The 13,393-nt window shown below is 38.6% G+C and overlaps 1 protein-coding gene across 1 annotated transcript in view; it reads left to right on the forward strand.

Annotated features, from left to right (window-relative positions):
* LOC105490486 (LHFPL tetraspan subfamily member 1) overlaps positions 1–10,379 on the forward strand; it is a 257,433-nt gene extending 247,054 nt beyond the window's left edge. The window contains exon 4 of the mRNA XM_071089047.1: positions 10,243–10,379. Within this exon, the coding sequence (XP_070945148.1) occupies positions 10,243–10,277 (35 nt within the window). The 3' untranslated portion in view covers positions 10,278–10,379. The remainder of the gene's footprint in view (positions 1–10,242) is intronic.
* The last annotated feature ends 3,014 nt before the right edge of the window (positions 10,380–13,393 follow it).

Below are 13,393 nucleotides of genomic sequence, written 5' to 3' on the forward strand. Positions count from 1 at the left end.
TGACAATGTGCCTAGGCAATGATACTTTGGGATGATTTCTCAGGTATCTTTTGTGCTTCTTGTATTTGGATGCCAAATTCTCTAGCAAGGCCAAGGAAGCTTTCCTCAATTATTCCCCCAAATAATTCAAACTTTTAGATTTCCCTTCTTCCTCAGGAACACCAATTATTCTTAGGTTAGGTTCTTTAATATAATCCCTGACTTCTTGGAGGTTTTGCTTATATTCTTCTAATTCTTTTTTCTTTGTCTTTATTGGATTGGGTTAATTCAAAGACCAATTCATAGCAGAATTCTACCAGACATTCAAAGAAGAATTGATACCAATCCTTTTGACACTATTCCACAAGATAAGGAAAGAAGAAACCCTCCCTAATTCATTTCATGAAACCAGCATCACCCTAATACCAAAACCAGGAAAGGACATAGCCAAAAGAGAAAACTACAGAAAGATATCCTTGATAAACATAGATGCTAAAATCCTTAACAAAATACTAGCTAACTGAATCCAACAACATATCAAAAAGATAATCCACCATGATCAAGTGGGTTTCATATCAGGGATGCAGGGATGGGTTAACATATGCAAGTTAATAAATGTGATACACCACATAAAGAGAATTAACAACAAAAATCACATTATTATTTCAATAGATGCAGAAAAAGCATTTGAGAAAATCCAGCAACCTTTGTGATTTAAACTCTCAGGAAAACTCACATACAAAGGATGACCACTCTCACCACTCCTCTTCGACACGGTAGTTACTGGAAGTCCTAGCCACAGCAATCAGCCTAAAGAAAAAAATAAAGGGCATCCAAATCAGTAAAAAGGAAGTAAAAAATGTCACTGTTTGCTAACGATATCATCGTTTACCGTGAAAAACCTAAGGACTCCTACCGATAGCTCCTAGAACTGATAAAAAAAATTCAGCAAAGATTCCAGATACAAGATTAATGCACACAAATCAGTAGCTCTTCTATACAACAACAGCGACCAAGTGGAGAATCAAATCCAGAACTCACCACCTTTTAAAATAGCTGAAAAAAAAGTTAGGAATATACCTATATACCTAACCAAGGAGTTGAAAGACCTCTACAAGGAAAACTACAAAATTCTGCTGAACGAAATCATAGACAACATGATTATATGGAAACACATCCCATGCTCATGGGTGGGTACAGTCGATATTGTGAATATGACCATGTTGCCAAAAGCAATCTACAAATTTAATGCAATCCCCACCATAATACCACCATAATTCCTCACAGAATTTGAAAAAAAACAATTCTAGAATTCATATGGAACCAAAAAAGAGCCCACATAGCCACAGCAAGACTAAACAAAAAGAACAAATCTGGAGGCATCACGCTACTGGGTTTCAAATTGTATTATAAGGCCAGATTCTCCCCAACAGCATGGTACTGGTGTAAAAATAGGCACATAGACCAGTAGAACAGAATAGAGAACCCAGAAATAAACCCAAATACTTACAGCCAACCGATCTTTGATAAAGCAAAGAAAAACATAAAGTAGGGAAAGGACACCCTTTTCTACAAATCGTGCTGAGATAATTGGCTAGCCACATGTAGGAGAATGAAACTGATCCTTATCTCTCACTTTATACAAAAATCAACTCAAGATGGATTACAAACTTAAACCTAATCCCGGAAACTATAAAAATTCTAGAAGATGACATTGGAAAAACTCCTCTAGGTATTGTCTTAAGCAAGGATTTCATGACCAAGGACCCAAAAGCAAATGCAATAAAAACAAAGATAAATAGCTGGGACCTAATTAAACTAAAGATCTTTTGCATGGCAAAAGGAACAGTCAGCAGAGTAAACAGACAACCCACAGAGTGGGAGAAAATCCTCACAATCTATACATCTAACAAAGGACTAATATCCTGAATCTACAATGAACTCAAACACATCAGTAAGAAAAGACTAAACAATCCCACCCAAAAGTGGGCTAAGGACATGAGCAGAAAATTCTCAAAAGATCATATACGAATGGCCAATAAACATATGAAAAAATGCTCAACATCACTAATGATCAGGGAGATGCAAATCAAAACCACAATGCAATACCATCTCACTCCTGCAAGAATGGCCATAATCAAAAAATCAAAAAACAGATGTTGGCGTGAACGTGGTGAACAGGGAACCCTTCTACACCGCTGGTGGGAATGTAAACTAGTGCAGCTACTCTGGAAAACAGTGTGGAGATTCCTTGAAGAACTAAAAGTAGAACTACCATTTTATCCAGCAATCCCACTACTGGGTATCTACCCAGAGGAAAAGAAGTCGTTATTTGAAAAAGATATTTTCACACACATGTTTATAGCAGCATGATTCTCAATTGCAAAATGGTGGAACCAATCCAAATGCCCATCAATCAATGAGTGGATAAAGAAACCATGGTGTATACATATGATGGGATACTATGCAGCCATAAAAAGGAATGAATTAACAGCATTTGCAGAGACCAAGATGAGATTGGATACTATTATTCTAAGTTAACTAACTCAGGAATGGAAAACCAAACATTGCATGTTCTCACTGATACTTGGGAGCTTAGCTATGAGGACACAAACACCTAAGAATGATGTGATAAACTTTGGAAACTTAGGGGCAAGAGTGGAAGGGGGGCAAGGGATAAAAACTACAAATATGGTGCATTGTATACTGATCGGGTGATGGGTGCACCAAAATCTCACAAATCACCATTCGGGAACTTACTCATGTAACCAAATACTCCTGTTAATTTTTTAAACTTATGAAATAAAAATAACTCAGGATGGATTAAAGGCTTAAATATAAAACCCAAAACTATAAGAACCCTAGATGATAATCTAGGCAATACCATTTGGGACATGGGCATGGGCAAAAATTTCATGACAAAAACACCAAAGGAATTGCAATAAAAGAAAAAGTTGACAAATGGGACCTAATCAAACTAAAGAGCTTCTGCACAGCAATAGGAACTACCGTAAGAGTGAACAATGTACAGAATGGGAGAAAATTTTTGCAATCTATCCATCTGACAAATGTCTCATATGCAGTCTACAAGAAACTTAAACAAATTTATAAGAAAAAAGCAAACAACCCCATTAAGAACTGGGCAAAGAACATGTACAGACACTTCTCAAAGAAGACACTTATGCTGCCAACAAACGTATGAAAAAACCTCAACATCACTGATCGTTAGAGAAATGCAAATCAAAACCACAATGAGATATCAGCTCATGCCAGTCAGAATGACAATTATTAAAAAATCAAGATACAACAGATGCTAGTGAGGCTGTGGAGAAATAGGAACGCCTTTACACTGTTTGTGGGAGTGTAAATTAGTTCAACTATTGTAAAAGACAGTGTGACGATTCCTCAAAGACCTAGGACCAGAAATACCATTTGACCCAGCAATTCCATTACTGGGTATACGCCCAAAGAAATATAAATCATTCCATTACAAAGATAAAATCACACATATGTTCATTGCAGCACTATTCACAGTAGTAAAGACATAGAATCAACCCCAATTTCCATCAATAATAGACTGGGTAAATAAAATGTGGTACCTATATACCATGGAACACTATGCAGCTATAAAACGGAATGAGATCATGTCCTTTGCAGGGACATGGATGCAGCCGGAAGCCATTATCCTCAGCAAACTAATTCAGGAACAGAAAACCAAACACTGCATGCTCTCACTTACAAGTGGGAACTGAACAATGAGAACACACGGACACGTCAGGGGAAAGACTACACACTGGGGTCTGTTGGGGGAATGCCAGGGAGGGAGAGCATTGGGATAAATAGGTAATGCATGTGAGGCTTAATACCTAGGGAATGGGTTGATAGGTGCAGCAAACCACAATGGCACACGTTTACCTATGTGACAAAAATGCACATCCTGCACATGTATCCTGGGACTTTAAATTAAATTGAATTAAGGAAATGGCTATTCTAATTTATTTAAGAAGATCATATGTGAATGCTTAGTCTCTCAAACTAGAACTTTATCAAGTCCTTCCAGGGCCATAAATAACTCTCTTATTTCTCATATGTCCTTAGACACACATAGACTAATGTCGAGTACAAAATATTGTTTAAGAACATGAATTCCAATTCTAGCTTCATCACTTATCAGCTCTATGACCATGGACAACTTTATTAGTTAACTCATGTGTGTTTCTTTTTGAATTCATAAATTGTGAGCTAAGAGTAACATTTATCACATTAGGATTTTGTGAGGATAAGTGACTTCATGCATATGTAAGGCACTTAAGATAATGCCTTATTCTAAGTCATAATTAGCTATTATAGCTATTAGATGTCATTAACTTTATTAGTCAATATAGCAAATATTAACTATTATCATTATATTTTCCATTAGTAGTGGTAGTTGGGGTTGGGTGAAACTAAGTTCAAATTCCAGATCTGGAGGAGGACATAAATAAATGGAATGATATCCTGTGCTCATGAATTGGAGGAATTAATATTGTTAAAATGTCCATGCTAGGCACAGCAATATATAGATTCAATGCAATCACTATCAAAATCTCAATGCTATCCTTCACAAAAATGGAAAATAAATCCCTGAAATTCGTATAGAAACAAAATATCCCCAAATATCCAATACAATTCTGTGAAAGAAAAACAAAGTTGGAGGTATTGCACTTCTTAATTGAAAATTATATTACAAAGCTATAGTAATAAAACAGTGTGGTACTGGCATAAATACAGTCATACAGATAAATGGATTAGAATAGAGAGCCCGGAAATAAATCCAAACATATATGGTCACCTAATTTTTGGCAAGGGCACCAAGAAGACACATGGCGAAAGGACTATCTCTTCAATAAGTGGTGCTGGCTAAACTGGACTTACACATGCAAAAGAATGAAGTTGGACCCTTATCTTACACCAAACACAAAACTTAAGTAAAAATGAATAAAGACCTAAATTTAAGACTAGAAACTTTAAAACTTCTAGAAGATAACAAGGTAACATAAGGATAAATCTCTTCTACAGAATATACATATATTCTACAGAATACATATATATATGTAAATAAAATAAAATAGCAACCTATCATTTGGAAAAAATATTTGCAAACCATATATCTGATAAGGGGTTACTATTCAAAATGTATTAAGAATTCATACACCTAAATAGTAGAAAAACAAGTAACATAATCCTAAAAATGAGCATATGATCTGAATAGACATTTCTTCAGTGAAATGCTCAACGTCATTAATCATCAGGAAAACACAAATCAAAATCACTACAGGATATCATCTCACATCCATTAGGATGACTATTATCGACAAGTTAAAAGATAACAAATAGTGGCGAGGGTATTGAGGAAAGTGAACTCTTGTACACTTTTGGTGGAAATGTAGATTGGTACAGTTGTTATAGGAAAAAGTAGAGAGCTAAGGAACTTAAAAAATAGATCTACCATATGATTCAGCAGTTCCTCTTCTAGACACACTGTATTAGTCCGTTCTCATGCTGCTATAAAGAACTGCCCAAGACTAGGCAATTTATAAAGGAAGGAGATTTAATTGACTCACAGTTCCGTAGGACTGAGGAGGCCTCAGGAAACTTACAATCGTGGCAGAAGGGGAAGCAAACACATCCTTTTTCACATGGTGACAGGAAGGGGAAGTGCAGAGCGAAGAGGGGAAAAGCCCCTTATAAAACCATCAGATCTCATTAGAACTTACTCACTATCATGAGAACAGCATGACAAAACTGCCCCCATGATCTAAACACCTTCCACGAAGTCCATTCCCCAAAACATGTGGATTACAATTTGGACTAAAATTCAAGATGAAATTTGGGTGGGGACACAGTGCCAGAGTAAATCATTCCACCCCAGACCCCTTCCAAATCTCGTCTTTCTTACATTTCAAAACACAATTATACCTTCCCAACAATCCCCCAAAGTCTTAACTCATTTCAGGCTTAACCCAAAAGTCCAACTCCAAAGTTTTATCTGCGAGAAGGCAAGTCCTTTCTGCCTATGATCCTGTAAAATCAAAAGCAAGTTAGTTACTTCCAAGATACAATGGGGGTACAGGCATTGGGTGAATGCTCCCATTTTAAAAGGGAGAAATTGGCTCAAGGTCTGCAGCCTGTAGAGGAAGCATAGTGGCATCTGCTTCTAGGGAGACCTGAGGAAGCTTCCAATCATGGCAGAAGGCAAAGGGAAGCAGGCACATCACATGGCGAGAATGGGAGCAAGAGAGAGAGAATGGAGGCAGGGAGGTGCCACACACTTTTAAATGACCATATCTCACAGGAACTCACTATCACAAAAACAGCACCAAACCACGAGGGATCTACCCCCACGATGCAAACACCTTCCACCAGGCCCCACCTCCAGCACTGGGGGTTAAAATTCAATGTGAGATTTGGGCGGGGACAAATATATCATCAAGATATAGAAACAGTCTAAATGTCCATTGACAGATGAATAAAGAAATTACAGTATATTTATAAAATGAACATTGTCCATCACTGAAAAAGAATGAGACCTTGTCATCTGCCATAATATGGATGAGCTTGGAGGAAATTATGCTAAGTGAAATAAGCTAAATACAGAAAGAAAAATAATTCATGATTCACTTATATGTGGAATTTTTTAAAAAGTCAAACACAGTTGGCACTTCATATCTGTAGTTTCCGTATCCACTAATTCAACCAATCGTAGTTTAAAAATATTTGGAAACAAAACAGAAAATACAACAGTAAAAAATACTAAAAAGTACTACAAATAATAAACAATACAGTATAACAACTAGTTACATAGCGTTTACATTGTATCATATATCATAAGTAATCTTGAGATGATTTAAATTGTACAGGAGGCTGTGCATAGGTTACATGCAAATACTACACCATTTTATATAAGGAATTTGAGCATTGGTCAATTTTGTTATCCATAGGTGTCCTGGAACAAATCCCCCACAGATACTGAGGGACAACTATATACAGAGATAGGGAACAAAACAGTGGTTACTAGAGTAGGGTTGAAGAGGAAATGGGGAGGTGTAGGCCAGAGAATACAATGTAGCAGATATATAGGATGAACAAGTCTAGAGATCTATTGTACATCATAAAGACTAGAGGTAAAAAAAAATTGCACTGTATTTAAGAACTACGTAAAATGAATAGATTTTAGTTGCTCTTGCCAAAAACACGTGCGCGCGCGCACACACACACACACACACAATGGGTAACTATGTGAGATGATGGATAGGCTAATTTGTTTCACTACAGTAACCTTTTTACTATCTATACGTATCTCAAAACATTGTGTTGTATACCTTAAATGTACATAGTGAAATTTATTCTTTCAAAATCCCGAACCTGTCAATTACTAACACTTTCTGTGGCTCCCACTTCCATTCTGTGTCACTGTGAGCTTGCTGCTTAAAATACACACATGCACATACATGTACACACATGTGCAGTCTCCTGTGTTATATCTCTGTGTCAGAGACTTGCTAATTTTCCATCATCATCCATGTTTTTCCCTTTGGTATTCTACATTGCAGTTAGGTAGGGGCATGTAACTGCATTCTGGCCTTTGGGATGTGGGTGGAAGGGATGTGCATGATTTCCAGGTTGGGCTCGTAAAATCTCCCCTGAGGTCCTCCTTGCATTGGTCTCCAGTTTGGACGCAGAAAGTGGAGTAAAATACCAAGGCCCTAGAAAATGATTGGAGGAGATTGAACACCAGAGTTACTATGTGGGAGGCTGCTTGTCAACCACCTGATTGGACTATGATGTGAATGAGGAATAAGCATTTTACTATGTTAAATCTCTAAAATGGTGGGGTTGTTTGGTACAGCAATTAAAATTTTACACTAATATAATAATCCTCTAATTTGCATGGTCAATGCTCAATTAGGGCACATGCCTGTGGATTTCTTAAATGGGAGAGCTATAGCTACAGGGTCAAATACACTCTATTTAGAAACCAAACCATTTTCAGGCCTGGCTCTTACGTTGACCAAGAGTGGCTGCATGTATTCCCTCTCTACCAGCTGCTTTCCCTTGCAGAGCTGGCTGACCTGCCCCAGCCTTGCCATAAAAAATGATCTGCTCTGCCGTAATTTCCTTGTGAATTAATTTGCCCTTTGTTTCGGCTTACTGGCAGTCTCTATCTCAGGGAAATCTCTTCGATAGCCTAATTTGGCCTGGACTGGGCTCCAGATCCACCATTTTGAGCCTAGTGATAAGCCAGGCCTAGGGGAGCACTATCAGTCCAGCAATCTCCACCCACAATATGGTTTTGACATACATACCTACACACCTACTTGTGTGCCTGTTGCTAAAATATAATCACCTAAAGATTCCAGTAGAAGTAGTTCCTAGGCTGGCTGCTCCAACTCTCCCAGCTCATGTTAGTAGTCTAAGGGAATGGGCTCCCATTCACTTTAATTTGAATGAGAGAAGCTACAGACTGGGAAGAGGAAAGGAAATATGGAGAACGGAGGTGTTCCGCTGCTAAAAAATGTGGAGAGAGAGAAAGAGAGAGACGGACGTATGCAAGGGGATGGAAAAACCAAGATAGAGAGGTCTGGGGAATGCTATGCTAAAGGAGATGGGAACAAGAATTTAAAAAAAAAAAAAAAAAAAAGAAGAAGGAGGAAAATAGACAGAAAACCAGAAAACTGTTCCACATAGTGGCTCTACAGTTCCCTTTCCTTTCTCTCTGTCTTTAAAAAATTCCTGTTCCCATCCCTTGTAGCATAGAATCCCCCATACATTCCTATCTTGTGTTTTCTATGCCCTGGTATATCTCCACTTCTCTCTCTCTCTCTCTCTCTCTCTCTCTCACACACACACACACACACACACAAACACACGCACACAGTTAGCATTTTTTTTTTTTAGTAGCAGAGCTAAAAATTAAAAAAATCGAACCCATGGACATAGAGAGGAGAAGAATATTTACCAGAGATTGGGAAGGGTAATGGGGGGCTGGAGAGGAGATGGGAATGATGATTAATATGTACAAAAAATAATTAGAATGAATGGTTAAGACCTAGTATTTGATAGCACATCAGGGTGACTATAGTCAATAATAATTTAACTGTAAATTTTAAAATAACTAAAAGCATATAATTGTATTGTTTCTAACACAAAAGGTAATTCCTCAATGTCTCCTTTGTTACTCCACAAGGAATCAGATAATCATGATTTTTAAAAGATAAGCCAAGAGTGCAAAGAAGGGGAAAGGAAAGGTGGAGGTGGGATACCATAGAAAGTCACATTACTATCCACCCTTCCTGGACCTTGTCTTAATGATGCTGGGAGGAAAGAGGAAGTACGTGCTAATACAACCAGTCTGGGAGACCCAATCCTGTTCCTCCGCCTTGCCCCATACCTGAAGCCTCTTGGAGTGAACGCCAATTCCTAAAGGCACAAGGGCCTCGCAGGAACATGAAGCCCAGCTGAGCCTCTGATACCACTGCTCTTGGGGTGACTGTGTAGGACAAGTAGAGTTGGTACAGAGTTGCTAGGGGCCAAGGGTGAGTAAGGAGCATTGTGAATTAAGTAACTATCTTCTAAATCTTTCCAATTCTCCAATCTTTTCTGTCTCTTTTCCTATCCCTTTCTCCCTTTCTTTCTTGTCACTCTCTTTTTACATCTGGTGTATATGGTTGGAATATTTATACTCCTTGGTTCATAATACACTGTTATCTCTGGCTCCTAAATGGCCTTGTTTATGTATTTATAAACCCAATATGATAAACACATCTGTTAATCTACCACTCAATGAACAAAGTACATTACCAACAAACTTTCATCTACCGATGTGCTCCTACTCTGTCTTATCCCCTTATGCACTTCCTTGCTGCAAGAGGTAACTATCTTGTAGTCTTTATTGTTCTCATGATTTACTTTTCACCTTTTCGCCTACACACACACACACACACACACACACACACACACACACACACACACACACACACACATCTATCTACCTGCACCAGCACTTCGGCCATTCAACTATTTACCTAGCTGTATGACTCTGAGTCTTACTTTCCTCTTCCATAAAATGACAATAATAACAATACTTACCTTAGAGAGTTGTTGTGAAGATTCAGTGCCTTCATGAATATAAAGTACCTAGAGAAGCACTTGGCATCTGATTAAGAGTAGTAGAAGTAATAATACCCTGCTGTTCCCTGAATCGTCCTTTTCTTCTTTTGCTAGGTCATGTGCCACCTCCTCCAGGAAGACCAACTTGATTTCCCCAATTTAAACCAATTCTTAATTTTTCTACATTCCCAGGATACCTATTCAAACCTTCATTCTGGCCCAGAGGTCTAATCCCGCTCATTGCCTATTTTGTAAATAAAGTTCTATTGGCTCATTTATGTGTTGTCTATGTCTAATTTCACACCACAATACCAGGGTTGAGTAGCTGTGACAGAGACCATGCATCCAGCAAAGCCTATATTATTTACTATGTGGGTAATTACAGAAAAAAGTGTGTTGATCCCTGCCTTAGAAAATAATCTCTCTAAGTATAGGGGCCATGTCTTAGGCATCATTATAGTCCCACACTTGCCTAGCACAGTGTTTTGCCTATAGTTGGTTAATAAACAAAATGCTCAAAGAATAGATATAAGTGAGGTAGAAGGTCTTGTTTGCCAAATTCAAAGCTGAAGTTTTATTTTTCTGACAGTGTTGACATCAGCCAGTGTTTCAAAGTATGTGGATTCCAATCTCCTTGTTGTTGGGAGAAGATGACTTGGAGAGGACACTGGAAACATGATGTCAGAAAAGCTAGCTTGCTTTGCTCCCTGCATTGATTCTCAGAGCACAGCACTGGCCTCCTCATCACTGCCATCTGGCACTTTTTGATTTTAGAATCTCTAGTTGGCTTCCATCTCTTCCCAGTACCTCCAGTTTGAGAAACAGTTGAACTGGTTGACCTTTGGAGATCTCACCCAGATTTTACACACATATTGGATCTTAGTTTCCCTCTGTGTGGTGGTTCAATTATTTATGTCACACTGGTTACAACGAGAGGATTCAGACTCAGGGAAACCTGAGTGTGATTCTTGATTGTGTGACCCCGGTCCTATTGTTTACTGGCTCTGAGCCTCTGTTTCTGGATCGACAAATTGGACACAATAGTACATATCTCACAGGGTTCTTAGAGGGTGTAAATGAGATAATGCCTGTACAACACTAAGCACAGTCCTGGGCAAATAGTAAGCACTTGTTAAAGGTAGCTATTGTCATCTTTATCATAGCTATCATCAGCACCAGAGGACTCATCTTTCCTGCCATGTTTAAGCCACTTGAACACAGGGGCTGTGTCTCAGCCGTTTCTGCATTCCCACCATGCCTGGTACATAGTCAGCTCTCAATACGCATTAATTGCTTGAATTTTAACCTCTCACCCCAAAACTGAAGTTCATGGCAGGGACAAAGATGTCAAGCTCTGCCTTACCTCACACTCTCCACTGCCTGCATCTCAAGGCATCTGGGTGTTAATCAATGCCATATATCAAAAATGGCATGACATATGTGGTAAGTATACCAGCCTTGGGGTGATTCCAAATTAATCTGTCTACATTCTCCAAATGAATAGTTGCTCCATTAAAATTCCCACCTGTGACAAATACATAGTGCATTTCTTTCTTTCCTGAAGAAAGAAACTGCCACTGGGGTGGTATTTCAAGATGTTTGTTTCAACAAGTCTAAATTGCTCAGAGAATGTGCTTAGATTCAAATCTAAAGGACTAGAAAGTCTAAACGCCAGAGTTTCAGTCTTTCATAGACACAGAGAATAAAAAGGGCATTCAAAAGCTGGCAACCATTTTTCCTGATTCACCACTGAATTGGGCTGAGAAACTGATACGTTAGCCTGGGAATAATGTACTGCGTGTTAGAAATGTCATTACTTATATTAATAAAACGCCACTGTACAGAGGCTCCCAGCATGTCTCGACTTGGCTATTTCCATTGATTTATTTAACACTATCCTCAGAAGGATAAATGGGATAGACAGCCAGTGAAAGATGGCTACAGGGGCAACATCCAAACCCTTGTCAATTCAGCGGCAATCAGCACAAAATCTGGGATCCTAATTAAAGGTCAAGCCTCCAGGTACTCCAAGCCAACAGCAAAACCCAGGAAGGGGGGAGTTTGCTCTCCTCAGCTCCTGTCTCCTCTTTCTGTATGGTTTGCCTGACCCACACCCCAATCCCACATGAGGTGATACATTTCTTTTCTTAATTTTCTTTTGCTTTAAAAAATTATTTAAGTAAAATTAACATAATATAAAAATAAGCTTTGAGAAACAGCTTTATTAATGTATAATTGATATACAAAACTGCACATATTTAATGTATACCACTTGGTGAGTTTGAGTATAAGCATGTAACTGTGAAATCATCACCACAATTATGGTAATAGACATATCTATAAACTCTAAACGTTTCCTATGTCCCTTTTTTGTGGTAAGAACACTTGATATATGATCCATTTTCTTAAGAAATGTTTGCATGCAGGTTCTAGTCATCCACACTTAAATAAATGATATAGCTTAGTGTGGGCCTTTACCAGGGTCATATGCATTCACCTAGAGGTCACTGGATTCAGTGTAAAGGAATGACATGCTAACTAGAATTTCAGGAGTGGTAAAAGGCATTCTGGGGGACAGGGTTCTTCCTTGGCCACCATCTCATTTTCTCTTGTTACAAAACATAGTGAGATGCTTTAATGGATATCAGTGTTTTTAAGTAGACAACAATTAAACAAAACTAAGATGAACTTTAGGAGAAGCCAAGAAGAATCTTGACATATGCTGATATTTCTAGGGGCTACTGCTTAGTTTCCTAACTTCATGTATCAAAAAGGTCTGTGAATGAAAATTGTATTATAGAATTAAGGTGAAAGAAAGCCACTGGATGAAGCTGAAAACATAGTTTTGCTAGAGGTTTACTTGAGAACAAATATTCACTGGATGGGTTGTAAATAAGATTGGCTTCATGGGCATGCAACCAGTGCAGTCTCACAGGGCACCACACTCAGAAGGGGTCCCATGTTTGGTGTTTAATGCTCTGCAGTTGCTGTCCTGAAATTCTTAATTTTACTTTTGACCTTGTGTTTTCTAAGATAAGCCTGATGGCACAATGAAGAATGTGCTGGTGGGCTACAGCCTTGGCTTACATGTGCTTTCTTCTCCTGCCACCCCTCCACCTCCCTGGAAAGGGTTCCTCTGCTTTCTAGTGCCCCAGACTCCACCTGGCCTTTCCTTCTCCACCCCTGCTTAATGACTACTGTCTTTCTCCATCCCCAATGGGGGCCTGGCACAGACATGCCTAGAGTCAGAGACAGGGCCATGTGT

The sequence above is a fragment of the Macaca nemestrina genome, chromosome X, assembly GCF_043159975.1.
Source record: "Macaca nemestrina isolate mMacNem1 chromosome X, mMacNem.hap1, whole genome shotgun sequence".
Taxonomy (NCBI): Eukaryota; Metazoa; Chordata; class Mammalia; order Primates; family Cercopithecidae; genus Macaca; species Macaca nemestrina.